Source organism: Lolium perenne, chromosome 4 (genome assembly GCF_019359855.2).
Source record: "Lolium perenne isolate Kyuss_39 chromosome 4, Kyuss_2.0, whole genome shotgun sequence".
Classification (NCBI taxonomy): Eukaryota; Viridiplantae; Streptophyta; class Magnoliopsida; order Poales; family Poaceae; genus Lolium; species Lolium perenne.
In genome coordinates, this window is record NC_067247.2 from 242,315,308 (window position 1) to 242,337,149 (window position 21,842).

At 42.0% G+C, this 21,842-nt stretch overlaps 2 protein-coding genes and 1 non-coding gene across 4 annotated transcripts; 2 read left to right on the forward strand and 1 right to left on the reverse strand.

The window, feature by feature from the left end:
* Positions 1 to 395: 395 nt before the first annotated feature.
* LOC127332453 (MOB kinase activator-like 1A) lies at positions 396 to 3,307 on the forward strand. Its single transcript, XM_051358750.2, has 7 exons — positions 396 to 609; positions 790 to 838; positions 1,590 to 1,698; positions 1,822 to 1,915; positions 2,052 to 2,185; positions 2,285 to 2,448; positions 2,954 to 3,307. Exons 1-7 carry the CDS (start codon positions 584 to 586, stop codon positions 3,026 to 3,028), a joined length of 651 nt encoding a protein of 216 aa, XP_051214710.1. The 5' UTR covers positions 396 to 583; the 3' UTR covers positions 3,029 to 3,307.
* Positions 3,308 to 6,587: 3,280 nt separating this feature from the next.
* LOC127332452 (uncharacterized) lies at positions 6,588 to 8,881 on the forward strand. Of its 2 annotated transcripts, XM_051358748.2 has the most exons (3): positions 6,588 to 6,695; positions 6,786 to 7,060; positions 7,706 to 8,881. In XM_051358748.2, the coding sequence occupies exon 3, from the start codon at positions 7,735 to 7,737 to the stop codon at positions 8,611 to 8,613; it is 879 nt and encodes a 292-aa protein (XP_051214708.1). In that variant the 5' UTR covers positions 6,588 to 6,695; positions 6,786 to 7,060; positions 7,706 to 7,734; the 3' UTR covers positions 8,614 to 8,881. The 2 variants fall into 2 exon arrangements, with proteins under 2 accessions (XP_051214708.1, XP_051214709.1); XM_051358749.1 differs by lacking the exon at positions 6,588 to 6,695 and having other exon boundaries at positions 6,783 to 7,060.
* Positions 8,882 to 9,060: 179 nt separating this feature from the next.
* LOC127337817 (5S ribosomal RNA) lies at positions 9,061 to 9,179 on the reverse strand. Its single transcript, XR_007874124.1, has one exon. It is a non-coding gene; the product is annotated as a 5S ribosomal RNA (ribosomal RNA).
* Between the last annotated feature and the right edge of the window lie 12,663 nt (positions 9,180 to 21,842).

A 21,842-nucleotide genomic window follows, 5' to 3' on the forward strand; every position in this document is an offset into this window, starting at 1 on the left:
TTTTTTTTTCCTTAATATACCTTGGGTGTGATTTTTTTTTCTTTTCTTTGAAGCCTTAGATAGATGTAATCGGGTGGTGTGTATCTGTGGTGACTTGGTTCTCCTGCAGGGAATTATCTTTAACATGGAAACAAATAAAATTAACGAAGCGGAGGATTGATGGCCAGCAGCGATTTGGACAGCATGCGATTACTTGTATGGAAAGGCTGGGTATTGCTAGCTGTCGCTGAATCAGTACTACCAAAGCAGAACCGTAGTAAACGGAAACGGCCGACGCCACAGCAAAGCCAGGGCGCGATGGAGTGGATAACAGCCATCAAATCGCCCACGCACAGCACGTACGCACGCACTCAAAGCCGCCAGCCAGCCAGTTTGCCACAGCTTGGTTCGTTTTCTTCCCTCTCTCCGTCACCGCCAGCCTGTCGCCCTTCCTCCCTCTCGCTGCGTACGTCAGGTATATATACATGGACTTGGACGACTCCCGAAGCTCTCTCTGTTCGCCGTCGATCCAACTACAAGGAGACGATTACCACCCACCGTCGCGCTTGTCGTCGTCGTCTCTGGCGCGCGGCGTCGCCGTAAGATGAACTTCCTCGGTCGTGCCAGCAGGTTAGGATTGATTACACTTGTTTCTGATTTCTTTACTTGGAGTCTCCTGTGCTGGTCGTTCTTCCTCTTCTTCTCGTATTTGTTTATTGCCTCTTGGCCAATTCAACAGATGTCTAGTGATCCCAATTGCCAACATTGGTGTTCCTCGCTTCGCTTCGATTTGATGATTTCCTTCTGCAGGAACCAGAGGACATTCAGGCCCAAGAAGAGCGCTCCAGCCGGGGACAAGGTACATACGAGCCCTACCTGTTCATTGTTTGCCCTGTTATATGCGAATCATGGTGCTGGAATCAATGCACTGCTTGTGCACACAACACATGATCGCTCTCGTTCCTCAGATTTCTTTTGACGCAGTTGTTCCTCATAGTTACTGTATATAAGCTCAAGCGCTAAAGTATGTAATCTGTCCTGGTAGAGTAAAGCTCCTTCCGTTTTCCAAACAAAAAAAAGGGTGTTCTTATCATGTAGCGACAGTAGCAAACTAGCAATTGCAGAATCATTTTTTTTTTTCCTTTCGGGGGATTGATGAATTGGTGCTAGTTTGCTACTCTGAACTGCACCTGATGTTAGTACCGTGTGACACTAGACAATTTGAGGTCAATAGCTGTGAATTTGTTATGGTTTATCTGCGCTACCTACCCCTGGTAGCCCAAACCTCAAACTGAAACTGCAGAATCTGGCTAACCATTTCTTCTTCTCTGCTACCGGGTTAGCAGCCCTACCTCAAACTGAAACTAAGTACGATTTTTCGTTGCAATGCCGATGCTCTAGTGGCCACTAGCTGTAGGATTAATAGCACTGGGACTCGATGTAAATTGCGAATTTTAATTAGATGAGGGTCAGTAACTTATGGTGAAGATGAATGCTTTGGAACATAGCTGCCTGCATGTTTGTTGTTAACTTGTTCTCCAGTTGCTCAATTCGGAAAGCAAAGTTCAATGTAATTCAGTTACCAACTCGATCACCTCATTTGGTCGCAGGCCATGAAGCTGAAGAGGCACATCGACGCCACGCTTGGCAGCGGTAACCTGCGAGAAGTGGTCCGCCTGCCAGTTGGAGAGGATCTCAACGAGTGGCTTGCTGTCAACAGTAAGTTCTTTGAATCACACTTTGCGCTCAACAGTTGTTGCTTGGCGTTGCAGCGGATGCCTGACGGTATTGCAATATATTTGTAAAATCTTAGCTTGTCTTTATGATGATTTCTGTCTCCAGCTGTTGACTTCTTCAATCAAGTGAACCTGCTGTATGGCACCCTCATGGAGTTTTGCACGCCAGCTACCTGCCCGAAAATGGCAGCCGGACCAAAGTATTTTTCTTCAATCTTGGCATCTGTGGATATAGTAAATATGTAATATTTGTGTCATGATTTAGTACATAGTAATCTGTGTGTTTGAATGTGTTACTGTACCTTGTGTAATTAACCAGAAGAGTTCCTGAAACAGGTACGAGTATAGGTGGGCCGATGGTGTCAAGATCAAAAAGCCTATTGAAGTGTCTGCGCCCAAGTATGTCGAGTACCTGATGGAATGGATCGAAAACCAGCTCGACGAAGAATCCATCTTCCCTCAAAAGCTAGGTAATTTATATTTTTATTAATGTATTGTAGAGTGCTAAAAAATGATTCAGAATTCAGGTCTAATCATATGCTCTGGTTCAAAAACTCTGCTGCAAACAGGGGCTCCCTTCCCTCCAAACTTCTGCGACGTCATCAAGACGATCTTCAAGCGCCTGTTCAGGGTGTATGCGCACATCTACCACTCGCATTTTCAGATGATTATCAAACTCGAGGAAGAAGCACATCTCAACACTTGCTTCAAGCACTTCATGCTTTTCACATCGGTAAACCCCCTTCTTCATCTAAATAAAGTTGCATTCCTGAGCACTTTTTGGGAAATGATCTATGAAGTCTGAAGCCAAGAACTTCAGTACTTCAGCTTTCCAGTATGGTTTTCCTTTAGCACCAACCTCTCCTATCATGGAACGAAAAATAAGTGAGTTTACTTTGGTAGTAGTTCGGTGCAATGATTCTATAATAAAATACCTTTCCTTTTTTTTTAACTTACTGCTTTAGAAGCTGTGATCAATCATTTTGCATGCAAAGCCATCCTGCCTATATTCTTAATAAGAACATTTTGCAAAGGTTAATGATTAATTGTGACGCTTTCTGGATCAATCTAACAAATAATTTTTTTAAATGCAGTAGTTTCCTCTTGAGTGGTAGTGTTTATTCCAATTATCACATTTTTGGATTTTTGGACTCTCGAGCAAGTTTTGCTGCAATTCAGTGCCATATATGGTTTATTCATATAATGACTCATATATCGTTGGACCTGTATTTTGGCAGGAATTCCAATTAATCGATAGGTCAGAGCTGGCACCTCTCAGCGAGCTAATCGATCCCATAATACTTGGAAGCTAGCAGAGAAGCAGTGGGTGCGATGTTTCAAGAAATGATAATGCAAAAGTGCAGACATCGTTTTTGTTGCTTTTTAGTTAGTTTTCTCATCTGGTGCATGCACAGAATTTGCGTTTCTGTTTCCTAGATGATGTTAGACTTGCATGGACTACCTCCATCTGAATTTTGGAAGTAGATTAAGGTTAGTTGCTGTTTGTGTATGTAGTCAGATGAGCTCCGATTTCCCGAAGCAGATGTTGTTTCCAGTTGTTCATTTCAATGGATTGTCATTTTATCCATGGAGTTTCTCTTGATTGTTCCAAGTACACTAGTCGAACTCCAGTTGTTTCCTCAAAACGTCCTAGCAAAAATAATGATATCTCAGAGGGCATTTCTTAGTACTCCCTCTCTCACAGTTTATTAGACGTGCGCATTAATAATGATAACATATAACTAATGCTAACTTGATCAAATTTGTTAGGTTACCAAGAAAGTAGATTTTAAAATGTGAGTTTGCATTAATTTGAATACTCCTGCTATCACAATTCTTGCAGTTAACATTACCAAAAATTTCAAGATTGTGTCTTGCGTTGAGGCAGACTATGATAATCAAGTTTGTGCCTATTTTCCTTTGGCTAACCAACCTCCCCAATTTTATGTTGGAATATGGTCTTAGCCTTAGCCCAGAGCCCAATACATATTCTGAAATTCACTTGGCTCATATGGGTATGGCAAGGTGAGACTAAAGTTTAGTCACACATTGCTAGTTGAGAGAGATGTGGAGTGGATTATAATGGTTGTTCTAGTCCTTGCAAGTGAGTGAGAAGAGAGAGCCCTCGCGCACTTCTCCACCGTTGCCGCCACGCACGTCAGCGTCGCGTCGTGGCTTGTTGCCTCGGACGTGGGACCCTAGCCGCGGTACGAGACACATATGTGACTGCCTCTTTCTTGAACCTTACGACATCGTTGTCGCCTTCATCATCCTCACCTCGTCCTTCGGCGTGCACGGACCGACGGGACAATAGAACCTTGCCTCTCGTAAACCTGTACGGATAAGGGGCAATCTGGTTTTTAGGGAGCGCTTGTGCGCGACTACTGGCAACACGACATCGTCGGACGGCGAGTTCCCCGACGACTGCTTGCGCGCGACTACTGGCAACACGACATCGTCGGACGACGAGTTCCCCGAAGATGATTTCTTCCTGACGAGCTCTTCGGCAACCTCAGCATGGGAGATAACCGATGTTATTGCGGCGAACGATGGACCGTATATGTTTCTGTCTTTCCTGTCTCAGATCTTTCTAGAGTTTTTAGTTCTCTTGTTTGGAGTAGATGTGATGAGATCATGCTATACCACTTACTAGTTCGGACTAAATCGGTATGATAATTTGCTTATATATTTAACAATTTAAAAATCTGATTATAGGAAAATAAATTCAAGTAGCGTTACCGTTGCTACTAGGCCACCTCATTTTGATGGTTCGTATTATAATTATAAGAGATGATGCACGAGAGCAGTTCTCTGATTTTGAAGCATGAACTGTTGTAGGGCAACTCGTAACAAAGAATGATCATCAGTTCATCACCCTTGATGTTGACAGGCGTGTATACATCCTGCCTACATCGTGTTATATCTACATGGATCTCAAGATCTCGAACATTTGGTTGGATCAAAATCTTCTAGCTTAAGTTCCAGATTTTGGATTGTGGAGAGTTGCTCCCAATCAACAGAGATCAATGAAAACAGAACATGTTTATGGCATAGTGGCATTGATGGATAGCTCGCCCGCGATTATGAAAGTAAGCACGTTTTATCGTGTGTGCAATATTTTTATTTATATGCACATGCACAATAGATAACAGTATGTATATTTTTTTTTTTAAAGTAGCACCTCTCTCGAGCATTTATCTACTCATTATCATCCACAACAGCACAAAGAACATCAAAAATAATAAATAAATCTTTGGATCACCTAGGTTCCAAACGGTTAACCGGTGAACTACCAACACTGCTGAGCAGGCCAGAACTTAGCCGGAAACATCACTACATCGAGGCGTCGGTTTTGCAGAATTTGGACCTCGGGTGTTATCTTGGTGGTAGATATGCTGCAACTACAAGGAATATATCACTATAGCGGGCTTTTTTCCTTATTATCTTTGGGTTGTGTGCATCTGGGTTGCGTTGTTGGAGAGACTGAGTGTAATTTGCATCTCCCCGATATTAATGTATTCCTTTATAAAAAAATAAAAGTATAATGGTGTTTTATAAATCATTTAAAACATTATTACCACTAGAATAATTATTTTTTGGAATATAATGTGGTCTAGCATAACCATTATTGTAGTTGTTTCTATAAGTGTTGGTACTGAAAATTTTAGTGAAGTTATCATCAACATGTTAAGCACTGATTTTAACTAGTTCATGCAAAGAAACATTATCTACACTGGGTTTACTAAGCATGGCAACAAAGGTATCAACTTTCTTAGTCAAGAAATCCACTTAGGGTTCCCCTCGTGTTACCACGCGGGGCCGACGAGAGAGATGAGAGGACCTAAGTTATAACTCATGCTAACAGAAATCACGACATAATAGACGTGCCCAACCCGTAGCTAAGACTAGATGTGGAGGAGCCCTAAATGTCCATATCGAGCCCCGTGTCCTACCGCCGCACGAACTTGGCCGCCACCACCAGAGATGACAAGCAACCGCAGCCCGTGTCGTACACCTCCCTTGCCGCTCGGAGAACGGAAACCACAGCCGCCACCATCCAGAGCACAAACTACCTGTAGTCCATATCGAGCCTGGTAGTCCTACCGCCGCACGGACTCGGTCGCCACCACGGAGATGACAAACGACCGCAGCCCATGTCGCACACCTCCCTTGCCGTCAGAGAACGGAAGCCACAACCGCCAACATCCAGATCACAGACTACCTGCATCGTCCGCCGCTGCACCAACGTGCCACCGCACGCTGGAGAACCACCACACCGTGGAGCCCGGCCGCACCATACCCAAGCCCTAAGGCGTCGACCTGTGCCAAACCTCGAGAGCTAGGGGACGAGAACGCCCCGCCACCGCTGGCATGGCCATACTTTGCCCGAATAGACTATTTACAAACAAACAAGGTTTCCTCTCTCTAAACAAAATTGGAGGAGAAACCTTATGTTATATATGGTGGTAATCGATGTGGCTATAGTACCCAAATTCTATCTCGACTTTCCTATTTTCAAAAAAAAAAAGGAAAAATAAGCGAAAAAATAAAAATGAGAGGAAAAAAACCAGGAGCCTATGTTGCCACGCGGGGGCAACAATAGATGAGAGGACGTAAATATAACTTAGGCTAACAGAAATCACCATATAATGAATCGGTAAAACACCAAAATATGTGTCCACACCTCGGAAGCACCGTTGAATGTAGCGATCCAGGAAGTTGCGTTCTTGGCAAACATTTGCACTAGCAGAACCCAGCTGTTTTCTTGTCACAGCCACGTACCCGGCCTGTAACAAAATTCGATTTACTCCTTTGCGGCGAAGGATCTGAAGAAAGACAAATCATCCGTGATAAGCTATGGCCATCTTATCTCAGCTTATCTGACTCATGTCTCGAGGAGAAGAGCACTCCAGTCCAGATTCCCCCGCTCCAGTCCTCCTCCTTATCCACGAGAATGGGGTACTGTACGATCTAAACGAGGTGCGGCGCCCCCACTGTTTCCGTCTCGGTTGTTTGCTTTTCTTGTTCGTTTGCTGCCACTTGCTCTTACGTTATTGGAGTATACTACAGGATAAGCAATGGTGATATGGGCATCAGCAGCATCAGGACCGGTTCCACGTTTCAACAAGGCAGCAGGCCTCTCGAAGATTATTTAGATTGGACGGGCTTTGCAATTGTAAATCAATTTTACTCCAATATATAAGTGGCAGGTTCTGTCACTCTATCCCCTTTCCCTCTGCTCTGCTCTTCCTCCGTCCCTTCTAGTCTCGTCCACGCTCCACCCTGCAACTCCGATCTGCTGCTGCTCCTCCGATCCTGCCGGAGCCGGACTGTTCAGGCCAGAGGTAAACCAATGGCGCCGCTGCATCGCACCTCTGAAATCCTGAATCTTGTTGATCGCTATGCTTTCGTGCTTTCTTCTCCGCCGGGACCGGGACCGGGGGTGTCTTACTTTATTCGTCTCCTTTATACTGTGGGCTATGAAGATGATCCCTCGGTTTTCCTTGTCTTATCCATCTCCCTGTTCTTGTGTTCTTCGTCAGCTAGATCTTCTCACATCTGGTCCGACGACTGACAAATTGCGTCTGTGGAGTCCAGGGTTTATGTCAGGTCTTATGCTAATTAATATTCTGTTAGGATACTTTGATTCACCTGATTAGCTTGAAGAAAATTTTCCTGCTAATGGAAATTGCCGCATCGCAAAGATCGAACAGCAAACTGCTTATGCAACCCAAATAACTCTGCTTTGAAGCTGCTCTAATTACAGGCTTGCAGTTGCCAGGGGTGATAAGAACTTGCTCCACATGATTAGGAATGTTGGCACTTTCCTCTGTACTATCTACAATTATGAGCTTAAACTCATTGACGTTTCTCTATTGCTCAGTTTAACTTTCCAAAAAGGCTTATATTTCAGAATGGAGGTATTACATTCTTATGGCTGTCAGAATATTACTGATTCTCTTCCTTTGTATTCGGATGTCTTTAAACAGGCTCCTTAGTGAAAGGTGAGCTCAGATATATGGCCTTCAAGACTCTGCAAGTTCCATCTAGTTTAGCAAGGCCAAACACCTATAGTTTCAGTTCCTCCCAGGCTTTTTATCAGCCAAAACCTGCATCAAGACCACAAGCAAGAGTCCCGGCGGAGAATCACCTCAAGAGACCATCAGTCCTGAAATGCAGAGCCAATCTGCATCGCTGCGTAGATGAGGTTGTCCAACCCCAGCTGGATCATCATGCTACCGAAATCCCCATAGTTCATTATCCATCTGTTGTTTTCCCTGGCGAGACCCTGCAGCTGCAGACGTTTGAGTTCAGATACCGCATCATGATGCACACACTACTCCAGGAAAGCCTCACCTTCGGTATCATCTACTCCGGCAGGAAAGGCAGTAGGATGGACGATATTGGATGCATGGTCCATGTCGTTGAGTGCGAGAAGCTCGTGGACGACCGGTTCTTCCTGACTTGTGTAGGTGGCGACCGCTTCCGAGTGTTGGAAGTTGTCAGAACAAAGCCCTACGTGATCGCAAGGATCCAGGTATTCACCGACAGATGCTCACCCAATCCAGGGCATCAGGTTGACCTGGGATACCTGATGCAGCAAGTGGAAAGGCACATTAAGAATGTGACAATGCTCTCTGAAAAACTCAACTGGAAACCAAGGGGAGATTATCAGGCTGGGAAGGTCAGCAGCATGCATAGCCCCGAGTCTTTCTCCTTCACCGTCGCCCGATTGTTCGTCGAAGATCGTTCGGAGCAGCAATGGTTGCTGCGGTTGGACGACACAGCGCAGCGATTGGTGCGAGAAGGGCGGTACCTGGAGCAAAGGAGCAAGTACCTGGCGGCCATAGCAGCGATAAGGGACGCCTTTCGGCACCTGTCCTGCAACGAGAAGTAGCAACAGACCTTGTGCATTGGAGCTCTGAACAACTAGTCTACTACTAGTTATAGAGGAGAAGAAATCGAGGAGATGTGGCAATTAAGAGTTGTCAATAGCTAGTCAGACTCTCCTAGCCATAGGTTTCTCATTTCTCCTTTGGGTTGCGACTTTGTTTGCATCGTGGTGTATACGTAGTATATTGTACATTGTTGGTTGTCCGTTTCGTGGCGAAACTTTGCTACTTGATGTACTCACATATATCAATGTGTAAACGCACTATCGTCCAGATTTTCAGAGTATCAACAGTAATACAGATACTGTAAGAACATGTCAATGAAAACATGCGCATGTTTTCATTCTTGTTTTAAACTTCTATTTTCGGAAAAATATCACTCCCTCCTTCATATAATAAAGGACGTACCCAGTGCTGAGAGCTCCCGCACTGTGCGGGGTCTGGGAAAAGGAGGGATGCAACACGAGAACTTCCCAGGAGGTCACCCGTCCTAGTACTACTCTCGCCCAAGCACGCTTAACTTCGGAGTTCTGATGGGATCCGGTGCTTTAGTGCTGGTATGATCGCATCCCCTCCTTCATATAATATACGATGTTATTACGACCAGTATATGTTCTTTGACCAATATAATCATATATTGGTCATAATAACATTTTATATTATTGAACAAAGGGAGTAGCATTTAGCTTGAGTCCATTGATTATATATGTGCCATTTACTAAGGGATTGTCCAATGCGGACGCTTAGACAGACGCTAGGGAATCCAATCCCGGCAGTTTTTCCATATGTGGCAAAAAAATCCAGGCGCCTGGCCAGCAGTGGCGCTTGTTTTTGAGTCGACGCTAAGGCTAATTTCTGTATGCATCTGGACCGTTTTCATCGTCAGCGGGAGAGCGCTAGGCGCTAACGCGTTGGAACATGGGACGCTTAGGTAGGCGCTAGTTGTTTGAGATCTGTTTAAGTGTCTATTTAAGAGCCTTGCAATATACATGTCCTAAGCGAATCACAACTTCTCTGGTGAGCTAGGTGGAGTGAGAGCTCATGTTGGCTTGTACCTTTGTCCCAAGTCTCGAGCAAGCAGAGCAGAAAAAGAAGGCAAAAGATTTTCCCGAATTTGCGGGGTAGAATATGTGGATTCTCAGATGGACTCATTGAGAGGTGGGAGCCTAGCCAAAACCCTTCGGTACCACCCCTTGCTTGACGAGAAGCTTATGAATCATATGCAATTATCGCGCAAGAAAATATTTTCACAAATATTTTTCCATTCTTTTCTTGTATTCTAATCTATAAAAATGGGGAAAAAATCCACTCTAAACTCACCCATACTCTCTCACGAAGGGATCTCCCAGGACAAGGGACAAGTGACATGAGGAGGCACTCATGGGGAGAGGACTCCCCACAACAGGTCCTTTGAATATTGATATTGTCCTTTGATCCATTTTACTTGACAATCAATGCTATATATATTTATAGTAGTAATAAATAGAATGGTAGAGATACACCCCCTGATTCAACCATTATAAAATAAAGTCTAAAACAAACGAGCATATACTTAAGGTCTTCAAACTATTTTCTTTCATGATATAATCTTGTACTTTTCTAAAAGTAGCGGAAGATAGATATCAAACCACTAATCTGTAAATATCAACGAAAGTTCCCCCATAATTTTAATTTGAGTCGTAATGTCAATGATACATGCACGCGCAATCATTAAAGTAGTAAATAAACATCGACATGAATAACAACACCATTATGCTAGGAAAAAATAGCCGAACTGCTTGCTCGATATTGCTGAAGAGCCGAGAGTACGAATCATCATTTTCGAGAACATAGCAGCCCAGAAAAATCTTGCAAGGACAATCCTCCTCGCGACAACCATGAGAACAGATCCAAAATCGATCCAGCGAAGTAAAATCTGATGGCTCATACTTAGAGAACTGTAATTTGCAACACCACAATTAACATCATGAAGGAGATCTCCTCGTCGAACGAACAAATGAAGATTGGTTATTATAGACTATGCCATCTCCATTGAGGCAGATTCCAAGAACATGATGGATATAAAACCCTAACCAAATCTATGAAAAACACCACGTTTTATTGAAAACTCAGTGCATAGATCGGGTTTCCCACCCTCCTGGCACTAGCGAGGTCAACCAGATGAGGTGAACAGATTTGTGAAGGATGCAGGGGTGGAGGCGGCTCTAGGTTTTTAGGAGGCAGCACTAGAGAGGAGAAAGAAAGCCGATCAATTATTTATATATATATATATATAGCAGCACTATTCTGCAACCAGTTGCAGAATAATATTCTGAGCACCGATTCGTACTTCTCTGGACACGAGCTTGTACTGCCTCGGAACTTTTTTGCAGTGTGCGTTCGTACTTCTCTGTGTTCTTCATGGAATCGATGTTTCTGTCCCGAAATCGATCTGTTTGTTGTTTTCTAGTGTCGTAATTATATTTTCTAGCTAGTATACACCAATCCGCACGCACGCATTACAACTTTTACAAGATTTAACAAGTTTTTGAATCGGATTGATCCGCCGGCATGTCCGTTGCGTACTTATTCCGCGAATCCAAATTGGCGTCTGGATCGTCGTTTTTAACATGGAATTGGAGTTCCATTCGCACCAGTATGCATATATTAGTGAATCAAATGTTTAATCTGGTTGCAATTTTGCTAGAATCGCTGATTCGGTAGTTGCCCGTGGAGAGCAGTTCCGCCGTTGTCAGTTCATCGATTTCTAGTCGATTTCGCTTTTTGTTTGTGTTTTTGTTAAATTGATTTGTTTTTAGCCGTCAAATTCATACTAGAATACTCATTGAGTTACTAAAATTTGAACTGTAATTCGCGATCGAATCCGTTGGCAGGTTTGCGTTCCGTGCGCCGTCGGATCATGCGGGTGGGTATGAGTTCATCATTTTTTTCGCGAATTATTGTTTTGATAGAGTTATAGTAGGTGTTATATCGTTATTAATTCTAGATATACTCATATATAGTTTGTTTGTTTCGATTTTGATTCCGACCTGTTCGTCAAATCGACCGATCATCTATGTTGCAAACTGAACTTTTCAGTGTAGCGAGGTTGTACTTCTGCTCTCTGTAGTTTGTTGTTACTTTGTTTTCTATTGCGATTTTCATGTTTTTCTAGATAAGGTTTATCTTATCCATTGCTTTTTTGTGTTTTTTTATTGTTAGCTGTGCGGATGGATAATTTTGTTGGTGGTTTGTATAGTGATCTTCTTCGTATCCGCACCCGTACTTCTCGGGCGTTCTAGCTATACTTCTATCAGATAATGTTTATCTTCTATGCACGTTTTTCTCTATTCTGTTCACGCCTATATAATTGTTCCTTTCTCATTGAGCGCAGCCATAAACTTGATCAGATCTTTCTTCTTTTCTATCATCTCCCAATGGCCAAAACTCCCTTCTCCCACGAATACAAACTTCCTTGCCATGGCACAACCGAGATGAATGTGTTGTACACCAACACGGCATCCAGAGTAGAGGCATGGCTTACTTCAATTGAATCTACCCTTGATGCTTCTGAAAGGAAGATTGTGGGGATAGATGTTGAGTATGACAGGCTTAGAGGATCCAGTATTAATCCGAAGAAGGCCGCTGTCATCCAACTTTGTGTGGGCACTGAAGTTTTGGTGTACCACGTTTGCCATGCTGATGAAAGGAGTGAGAAGTTGTATAATTTCCTATTTGGGTACCGGTAAACATTCGCTGGATTCTGCACTGCTGAAGATCGTAATGTTCTTGGTCGTTCTCAGTTTTATATCCATAATATCAAGGACATCCAGATGATTTGGAGAGACCCGGACAACAAGAAGAGGACTCAAGGTCTGAAAGATGTTGCTGCAGCCATTATAGATCCATTTTACATGAAGATGAAAGATGGATTTGGTAGGGAGGAGCATAGCATGTGGGCTAATGCGCCTCCTCTCCCACCTGAACATATTTTATATGCTGCGAGGGATGCATATGTGACCTACGAGGTGTATAAGCGTTTGGATGTTTTCGAGAGAGGATTTTTTCTCTTTACAAACGTTCCGAGAAGAAACGTGGCAGGGATTGGTGAATACCTTAAAGTAATTTGATTAGTTTTCCTTATGAATTTATCCAAAATGTATTCCTTTAGTTTTATATAGTTTTATAATGTAATCCGGTATTCGAGTTTATCCTTAATAAATTTCATTTTATTTTTTTGTGAACAAACATGTACTTTTTTATTTTCGTTACAGTATATCATGTTTGTTGTCATTTTTCACGCAACTAAAGGTTTATTATTCTTATGGAACTCAAGATTTTAGAGCTTGTACTTCTTTTCTTTATACTGCGGTACTTCCCGTCCATCAATAACCGTACTTCCGGGTTGTTCATCTTGATTGTTGTTGAAGATCAAGATTCATATGTTTGTACTTCGTAGTTCGTCCTCCTTTTTTTTGTAATGTGTACTTCGTATCTCTTACTTATGTACTTCTTGTGCCTCTATTCTTGTACTTCCCCCCCCCCCCCTACATAAAATCTAATATATATTTTGTTACTGCAGATCAAGATTTATAGGGTGTACTTTGTAGCTCTTACTTATGAACTTCTTGTGCCTCTACTCTTGTACTTCCTGGTGGGGGAGGGGGGGTTGGGGGGGGGGGGTTTCCCCCCCCCATACATAAGTAGTACCGAATAAAATCTATTATATATTTTGTTACTGTAGATCAAGATATATAAGTTGTACTTCGTAGCCCTTACTTCTGTACTACTTATGCATATACTCTTGTACTTCCTTTTGTAATTTTGTTATTGGAATTCAAGATTCATAGTTTGTACTTTTCTTTGTTGTGAGCTTGTACTTCTATTAGTTTTATTCGGTACTTGCCGCTTCTTCACTTTATCCTACATGGGATATTCTATTTGATGTATTTATTTTATAATTTAATATTATGAGTTTTTGTACTTTTTTTTCAAGCCTGTACTTCTATTTGCTGCAGAGTCATCTATGATATTTTTTTTTAATTGTATTCCTGTAAATTAAGGTTGTACTTACTTGTACTTGTATCCTGTACTTCCTTATCGTTTATGCTTTGTATTTCCTTTTTGCTGCCCTTTGTTTTTTGTTTGAGGCTGTACTTATTTGTTTGACAGGCCAGGTAACGGCCCAGTCGGGCTTTTCTGGGCCTGATTTGTTATGAATTGGTATTTTCGGCCCATTTAATTGTGGCCCGGTGGCGTCCGTATGCGTCTCTTACATCATAACTGCAAGTTGTGTAGCCGTTCCGCACTGTCCGCACGGCGTAACTCCACCTTCCCCACTCTCTCTTCGCTTTCCTCGTCTCTCGTCGCAGAGAGGAACTGCTGCGCGGTTGCGGCGACGGAGCCGCTGCCTTCTTCCGGTACGATCTACTTCTCCGCGGCCCTCCCTATCTCGCGCGGTACTTCTATTCCGTCTATCCTTCTCCGGACCCTCAAATTTTCTCCCGCGAATGCTCTCGTGAGGTTGTGTTCCGGATTAGGGGTTACTGTTCATAGCTTAGGGTTTCCTGCTTGTAGATCTTGTTTGTTCTTTCCTTTTGTATCGCGCAGCGTGTCTTCTTGTTTGTCTGCTGCATTCTCCTCGGACTAATTCGTTTTGATTTTTGCTTTTTGATGTGTGGTTGGTTGCAGGGTTCGTGTTCATGTGCTTCTGATCTCCGCGTTGACTGGGAGAGGTCGATTTTATTTTTTTAGTCATGGAGCCTGCCCCGAAATCCCCACTGCCTCAGGAAACCCAAGGTAATTTTATGTTTTCGTTTTTGTTTTGTGGTACTTAATTGTGGCGAAATTGTCTGCATGCTTTTTTTTTTGGTTCCTCATGCTTGTTGTGCTTCCCTTTAGATCTCGAACTAGTTTATACAATGTTAATTCTTGCGTTGCTTGTGCAGTCATTCTCCATATAAATATACTTATCTGGTATTCATATATGTACTTACTCGTTGCTACAAGTTGTACTTCCCTTGTTTAATTTCATATACTGCAGTTATTTTTTTACTCATGGATGTGTGTTATCTGACAACAGAAATTATTCTAATTGGTTTTGGTTTTGTTTTCCACATGTAGATTCGGTCATGTGCTGTTGTTACATGTACTTATTTATATGTACCAGTTGTACTTCCCTTGTTTAGTTGCATATACTGCAGTTTATTTTTACTTTTCTTTTGTTTTGTGTTATTTTGACAATGGAAATTCTCCTAATTTTTTCTGTTTTTGTTTCTACATGTACATGTACTTATCTGATGTTAGTACATGTACTTCTTTTCCAGATTCATGTGTATGTTCTTATTTGTAGTTCTTTATTTTTAGTACTGCTCTCTCCTAGTTTTGTTTTGCATTTTTCTTGTTATGATTGTTTCTATTCTACTTATCATCTTATATTGTTCATTTTACTATGTCTGAACCCATTTCTTTTTTTAGGTGAAGTTACAGTTATTAAGAAAGCGAAATTGTTTGCCATGGATGGCAAACTAAGTCTCGCTGCCGGTATTCCTATCGTTTTCCCTGATGTTACTGTGAGGATTAGAAGTGAGGATGAGGTTAAGAAAAGCTCTTCTACATCTGGTAATCATTTTTAATATGATCCCTGTTTGTGTGCTCATTGTCTTGTTTTTTGTGATTTTTGTATTGTCATGCTTGTTCTCTTTTGATATGTGAACCATAAGACAACTAAAATATATGCTCTTAAGAGAAATAAGACTGTGTATTTTATTTGTAGCAGTTGTACTTCCCTTGTTTTTAGTTGCAAATAATGCAGTTAATTGCATTGCACTTATCTGATATGTATTGTTGGACTTCCTTACCTTTTATTTTACCATTTTAGGAAATTAAATATAATTTTTTCATTGCTGTTGTAATTAATTTGTTTCTTTTTCTTTAATGCAGATGCAAATTTGCAAACTGAAACTACTGACAAGGATATCACTGATGTACTTGCTTCTGTAGAAGAGACTTATGGAGATGGAGATCGAATGTCTGCTCATGATGGTTCTGAGCAAGGTGAAGGTGATATAGGTTCTTTGGAGTTGTCGTTAACTCCTACTCAGGATGTTGACGGCACTGAGCCAGTTACTCAGATAGAAGATGTTCCAGCCCAGCTTGCTGCTGAGGAAGAAAGGGTTGCACAGAAAATTATGCGTGCTAGTGAACGAAAGAGCAAGGCGATTCATGATGCAGGAGCATCTAATGTTGGTCCCATAGCTTACCATCGTAGGGAACGGAGGAGCAAGGCGGCTAATGACGCAGAAGCATATTCTGTTGTTCCCGAAGCAAGTTGTACGGAACGGAGGAGCAAGATGGCTCATGATGATAGCGAGGCTGCTGCTGATGATAGCGATGCGACTATTGATGATAGTGTGGCGGCTCACGTTGATCCCGAGTCTGCTCCTGCGTCTGATGCAGATGCTGATGTGGCGTCCCATGATGATAACGCAGATGCTGCTCCTGCGTCTGATGCAGATGCTGATGTGGCATCCCATGATGATAACGCAGATGCTGCTCCTGCGTCTGATGCAGATGCTGATGTGGCGTCCCATGATGATAACGCAGATGCTGCTTCTGCGTCTGATGCAGATGCTGATGGGGCGTCTCACGATGATAATGCAGATGCTGTTCCTGCGTCTGATATTAATTTGTCCCTTGTTGTTTCTAGCAGTCATGTTACCACGCACAGGAAAAGGGGTGTTGTCCGAAAGAAGAGGATGGCTGATGCTGGTATAGCTGGTACCCCCCGCAGAAGTCCTCGTGTCTCTGCTGTGTCTAGTGTTGATGGTAGCACACGGCAAAGCCCACGTATTCTAAATATGCAGAAAGCTAGCCCTCTTGGTGTTATTGCTAAGGGGAAGCAAGCTAAATCTAAGGTGGAAGCAGGCTCATCTCACTTCATTTTAGTTTTTATCAACTTACCTGATATCTCTGTATCTTTTCTAATTACTTGATAATTTTGTATCTGTAGGTTTCTGCTTCTAAGAAGAAAAAGCCTGCTGATGCTACTGGTGGTAAGAGTGTTGTTGATAAGCCGAAGGTGAATCCTAAGACGGTGAAAAAATCTGCTCCTAAGAGAAAGAAAACTGTTTGTTTTAAAGAAGATGAGGATTTTGTGGCTGAAGATCATCAGGTTTCTGATGATGACATTCCTAAGGTTATCTCCTGTTTTTTTCATATATTATTATATGCCCTCTCTATTTGTTTATATGTATTGTTTTTCTTTTTTTTTGTGCTAGTACTTCCTCATTTGTATAACTTGTACTTCAAGTGTTCCTTCTCTTGTACTTCCCTTTCTTTTTTCATATTTATTATATGCTTTCTCTAGTTGTTTATATGTATGGTTTTTCTTTTTTTTGGTGCTAGTACTTCCTCATTTGAATAACTTGTACTTCAAGTGTTCCTTCTCTTGTACTTCGCTTTCTTTTCATATATTATTATATGCCTCCTCTAGTTGTTTATATGTATGGTCTTTTTTTTTGGTGCTAGTACTTCCTCATTTGAATAACTTGTACTTCAAGTGTTCCTTCTCTTGTACTTCCCTTTCTTTTCATATTTATTATATGCCCTCTCTATTTGTTTATATGTATTGTTTTTCTTTTTTTTGGTGCTAGTACTTCCTCATTTGTATAACTTGTACTTCAAGTGTTCCTTCTCTTGTACTTCTTTTTATCAGTGTACTGTTTGTAATTATCTGTTTGTGATTCTATCTCATGCATGTAATGTTCTTTTAAATTTTGTATAAGGTTGTTAAGAGGAGGAGAGGGCAGGCAGAACCTTCTGCTGTGGTTGATGATGAAAAGGAGCGCTTTAATACTGTTGCCAGGTGCTCTTTGAAGGAATTAACTCTCTGCTTTGGTTTGCTTGAGGAAAGACACAAGCTGTTGGTTCGTGAAGCTGGATTGGGGCATATTGGGGATTTCAAGATAAGAACAAACATCAATCGACGTCTTATGTCCTTTCTGATGTACAATATCGATCCTGTCACGATGAATTTGGATCTTGGAGATGGTACCAAGATTATTCAGATCAATGCTGATGCAATTCACAAGTTGTTTGCGCTTCCTTTTGGCGAGAATTCACCTCCTAGGCCTTCAGATAGTATCCATGATGATGCTTTGATGAGGTTAAAGGCTGAGTTAGGTTATGCCAGGAATAAGCAAATTGAGACGAAGGATCTTAGGAGGTTACTTGCAAATCTTGTGAAAGACCCAGCCAATGATGCTTTGGCTTTGAAGGTTTTCGGTCTTGTTCTTTATAACAAATTTATCTGCCCTGGCTATACTACTCGTGTTTCAAGGGAAGCCGCAATGGTTGAAGATTTTGATATCTGATACGTCTCCGACGTATCGATAATTTCTTATGTTCCATGCCACATTATTGATGTTATCTACATGTTTTATGCACACTTTATGTCATATTCGTGCATTTTCTGGAACTAACCTATTAACAAGATGCCGAAGTGCCGATTCTTTGTTTCTGCTGTTTTTGGTTTCAGAAATCCTAGTAAGGAAATATTCTTGGAATTGGACGAAATCAACGCCCAGGGGCCTATTTTTCCACGAAGCTTCCGTGAAGTCCGAAGACGAAACGAAGTGGGGCCACAGTGGTGCCCAAACCCTAGGGCGGCGCGGCCCCCCTTGGCCGCGCCGCCTGTCATCTGGGGCCCCTGTGCCCCTCCCCGACTTGCCCTTCCGCCTACTTAAAGCCTCCGTGACGAAACCCCCGCACCGAGAACCACGATACGGAAAACCTTCCGGAGACGCCGCCAACGCCGATCCCATCTCGGGGATCCAGAGATCGCCTCCGGCACCCTGCCGGAGAGGGGAATCATCTCCCGGAGGACTCTACGCCACCATGGTCGCCTCCGGTGTGATGAGTGAGTAGTCTACCCCTGGACTATGGGTCCATAGTAGTAGCTAGATGGTTGTCTTCTCCCCATTGTGCTATCATTGTCGGATCTTGTGAGCTGCCTAACATGATCAAGATCATCTATCTGTAATTCTATATGTTGCGTTTGTTGGGATCCGATGAATAGAGAATACTTGTTATGTTGATTATCAAAGTTATATCTACGTGTTGTTTATGATCTTGCATGCTTTCCGTTACTAGTAGATGCTCTGGCCAAGTAGATGCTTGTAACTCCAAGAGGGAGTACTTATGCTCGATAGTGGGTTCATGCCTGCATTGACACCGGGACAAAGGATGAAAGTTCTAAGGTTGTGTTGTGCTGTTGCCACTAGGGATAAAACATTGATGCTATGTCTAAGGATGTAGTTGTTGATTACATTACGCACCATACTTAATGCAATTGTCTGTTGCTTTGCAACTTAATAATGGAGGGGGTTCGGATGATAACCTGAAGGTGGACTTTTTAGGCATAGATGCAGTTGGATGGCGGTCTATGTACTTTGTCGTAATGCCCAATTAAATCTCACTATACTCATCATGATATATATGTGCATGGTCATGCCCTCTTTATTTGTCAATTGCCCAACTGTAATTTGTTCACCCAACATGCTGCTTGTCTTATGGGAGAGACACCTCTAGTGAACTGTGGACCCCGGTCCAATTCTCTTTACTGAAATACAATCTACTGCAATACTTGTTCTACTGTTTTCTGCAAACAATCATCTTCCACACAATACGGTTAACTCTTTGTTACAGCAAGCCGGTGAGATTGACAACCTCACTGTTTCGTTGGGGCAAAGTACTTTGGTTGTGTTGTGCAGGTTCCACGTTGGCGCCGGAATCCCTGGTGTTGCGCCGCACTACATCCCGCCGCCATCAACCTTCAACGTGCTTCTTGACTCCTACTGGTCCGATTAAACCTTGGTTTCTTACTGAGGGAAACTTGCCGCTATGCGCATCACACCTTCCTCTTGGGGTTCCCAACGGACGTGCCAACCACACGCATCAAGCAAATTTCTGGCGCCGTTGCCGGGGAGATCAAGACACGCTGCAAGGGGAGTCTCCACTTCTCAATCTCTTTACTTTGTTTTTGTCTTGCTTAGTTTTATTTACTACTTTGTTTGCTGCACTAAACCAAAATACAAAAAAATTAGTTGCTAGTTTTACTTTATTTGTTATCTTGTTTGCTATATCGAAAACACAAAAAAATTAGTTTACTTGCATTTACTTTATCTAGTTTGCTTTATTTACTATTGCTAAAATGAGTAACCCTGAAGTTGAAGTTCGTACGTTTAAGCAACGAGGGGGAGAATGTTTGAGAGATGCTTGGTATAGAATTAGTGATGCCCATAATAGATGCACTAAGAAACACTCCACCATTATTTTACTCAGGAATTTTTATGTTGGTATCTCTAGCTGGAATAGATATGTTCTTGATAGTCTCGCAAAAGGTGACTTCCTAAGTACTCCTGCATTAGAAGCTAGTTGCATTATTGAGAGTTTATTTGGAATACCCCCTGTTGATAAAGTTAAAACTGAAATCTCTCTTGAAGATGTTATGAAAAAATTGGAAACCATAGAGAAAAATTTTCCAAGTATTGAAGCTAAAATGGAAATGTTACTTGATAAAACTGATGAACTTGATAAATCCTTAGGAGGAATTGATGAAAGAATTAGTGTCCTAGGAACTTGTGTTGTCCATGATGATCAAATCGATAGGATTGATGAACTTGAAAAAGCTATGGGAACCTTGGGTTCAACATTTTCTTCTCTTAAATATAAGGAGAAAGCTTATGTGGGTAAGGAGCAAAAGTTTATGTATGTCTGTAAAGTGCCTAAACCAAAGAAGTATTATTATAGGCCTAAAATTGACAAAGCCCTTAGTACCACTGCGGATGGAGGAGCTCATAATAACGATGCACCACCCTTCGATAATACTTGATACACACTTTCTGCGCCTAGCTGAAAGGCGTTAAAGAAAAGCGCTTATGGGAGACAACCCATGTTTTTACCTACAGTACTTTGTTTTTATTTTGTGTCTTGGAAGTTGTTTACTACTGTAGCAACCTCTCCTTATCTTAGTTTTGTGTTTTGTTGTGCCAAGTTAAGCCGTTGATAGAAAAGTAAGTACTAGATTTGGATTACTGCACAGTTCCAGATTTCTTTGCTGTCACGAATCTGGGTCCACCTCCCTGTAGGTAGCTCAGAAAATTAAGCCAATTTACGTGCATGATCCTCAGATATGTACGCAACTTTCATTCAGTTTGAGCATTTTCATCTGAGCAAGTCTGGTGCCATTTTAAAATTCGTCAATACGAACTGTTCTGTTTTGACAGATTCTGCCTTTTATTTCGCATTGCCTCTTTTGCTGTGTTGGATGAATTTCTTTGATCCACTAATGTCCAGTAGCATTATGCAATGTCCAGAAGTGTTAAGAATGATTGTGTCACCTCTGAATATGTTAATTTTTATTGTGCACTAACCCTCTAATGAGTTGTTTCGAGTTTGGTGTGGAGGAAGTTTTCAAGGATCAAGAGAGGAGTATGATGCAACATGATCAAGGAGAGTGAAAGCTCTAAGCTTGGGGATGCCCCGGTGGTTCACCCCTGCATATATCAAGAAGACTCAAGCGTCTAAGCTTGGGGATGCCCAAGGCATCCCCTTCTTCATCGACAACATTATCAGGTTCCTCCCCTGAAACTATATTTTTATTCCATCACATCTTATGTGCTTTTTCTTGGAGCGTCGGTTTGTTTTTGTTTTTGTTTTGTTTGAATAAAATGGATCCTAGCATTCACTTTATGGGAGAGAGACACGCTCCGCTGTAGCATATGGACAAGTATGTCCTTGGTTTCTACTCATAGTATTCATGGCGAAGTTTCTCCTTCGTTAAATTGTTATATGTTTGGAATTGGAAAATGATACATGTAGTAATTGCTATAAATGTCTTGGGTAATGTGATACTTGGCAATTGTTGTGCTCATGATTAAGCTCTTGCATCATATGCTTTGCACCCATTAATGAAGAAATACATAGAGCATGCTAAAATTTGGTTTGCATATTTGGTTTCTCTAAGGTCTAGATAATTTCTAGTATTGAGTTTGAACAACAAGGAAGACGGTGTAGAGTCTTATAATGTTTTCAATATGTCTTTTATGTGAGTTTTGCTGCACCGGTTCATCCTTGTGTTTGTTTCAAATAAGCCTTGCTAGCCTAAACCGTGTATCGAGAGGGAATACTTCTCATGCATCCAAAATACTTGAGCCAACCACTATGCCATTTGTGTCCACCATACCTACCTACT

Coding starts and splice junctions, on each gene's coding strand:
- LOC127332453 (XM_051358750.2), top strand. CDS start 584: ATGAACTTCCTCGGTCGTGCCAGCAG. Junction 610..789: donor TTCCTCGGTCGTGCCAGCAG/GTTAGGATTGAT, acceptor TTCCTTCTGCAG/GAACCAGAGGACATTCAGGC. Junction 839..1,589: donor GCGCTCCAGCCGGGGACAAG/GTACATACGAGC, acceptor ATTTGGTCGCAG/GCCATGAAGCTGAAGAGGCA.
- LOC127332452 (XM_051358748.2), top strand. CDS start 7,735: ATGGCCTTCAAGACTCTGCAAGTTCCATCTAGTTTAGCAAGGCCAAAC.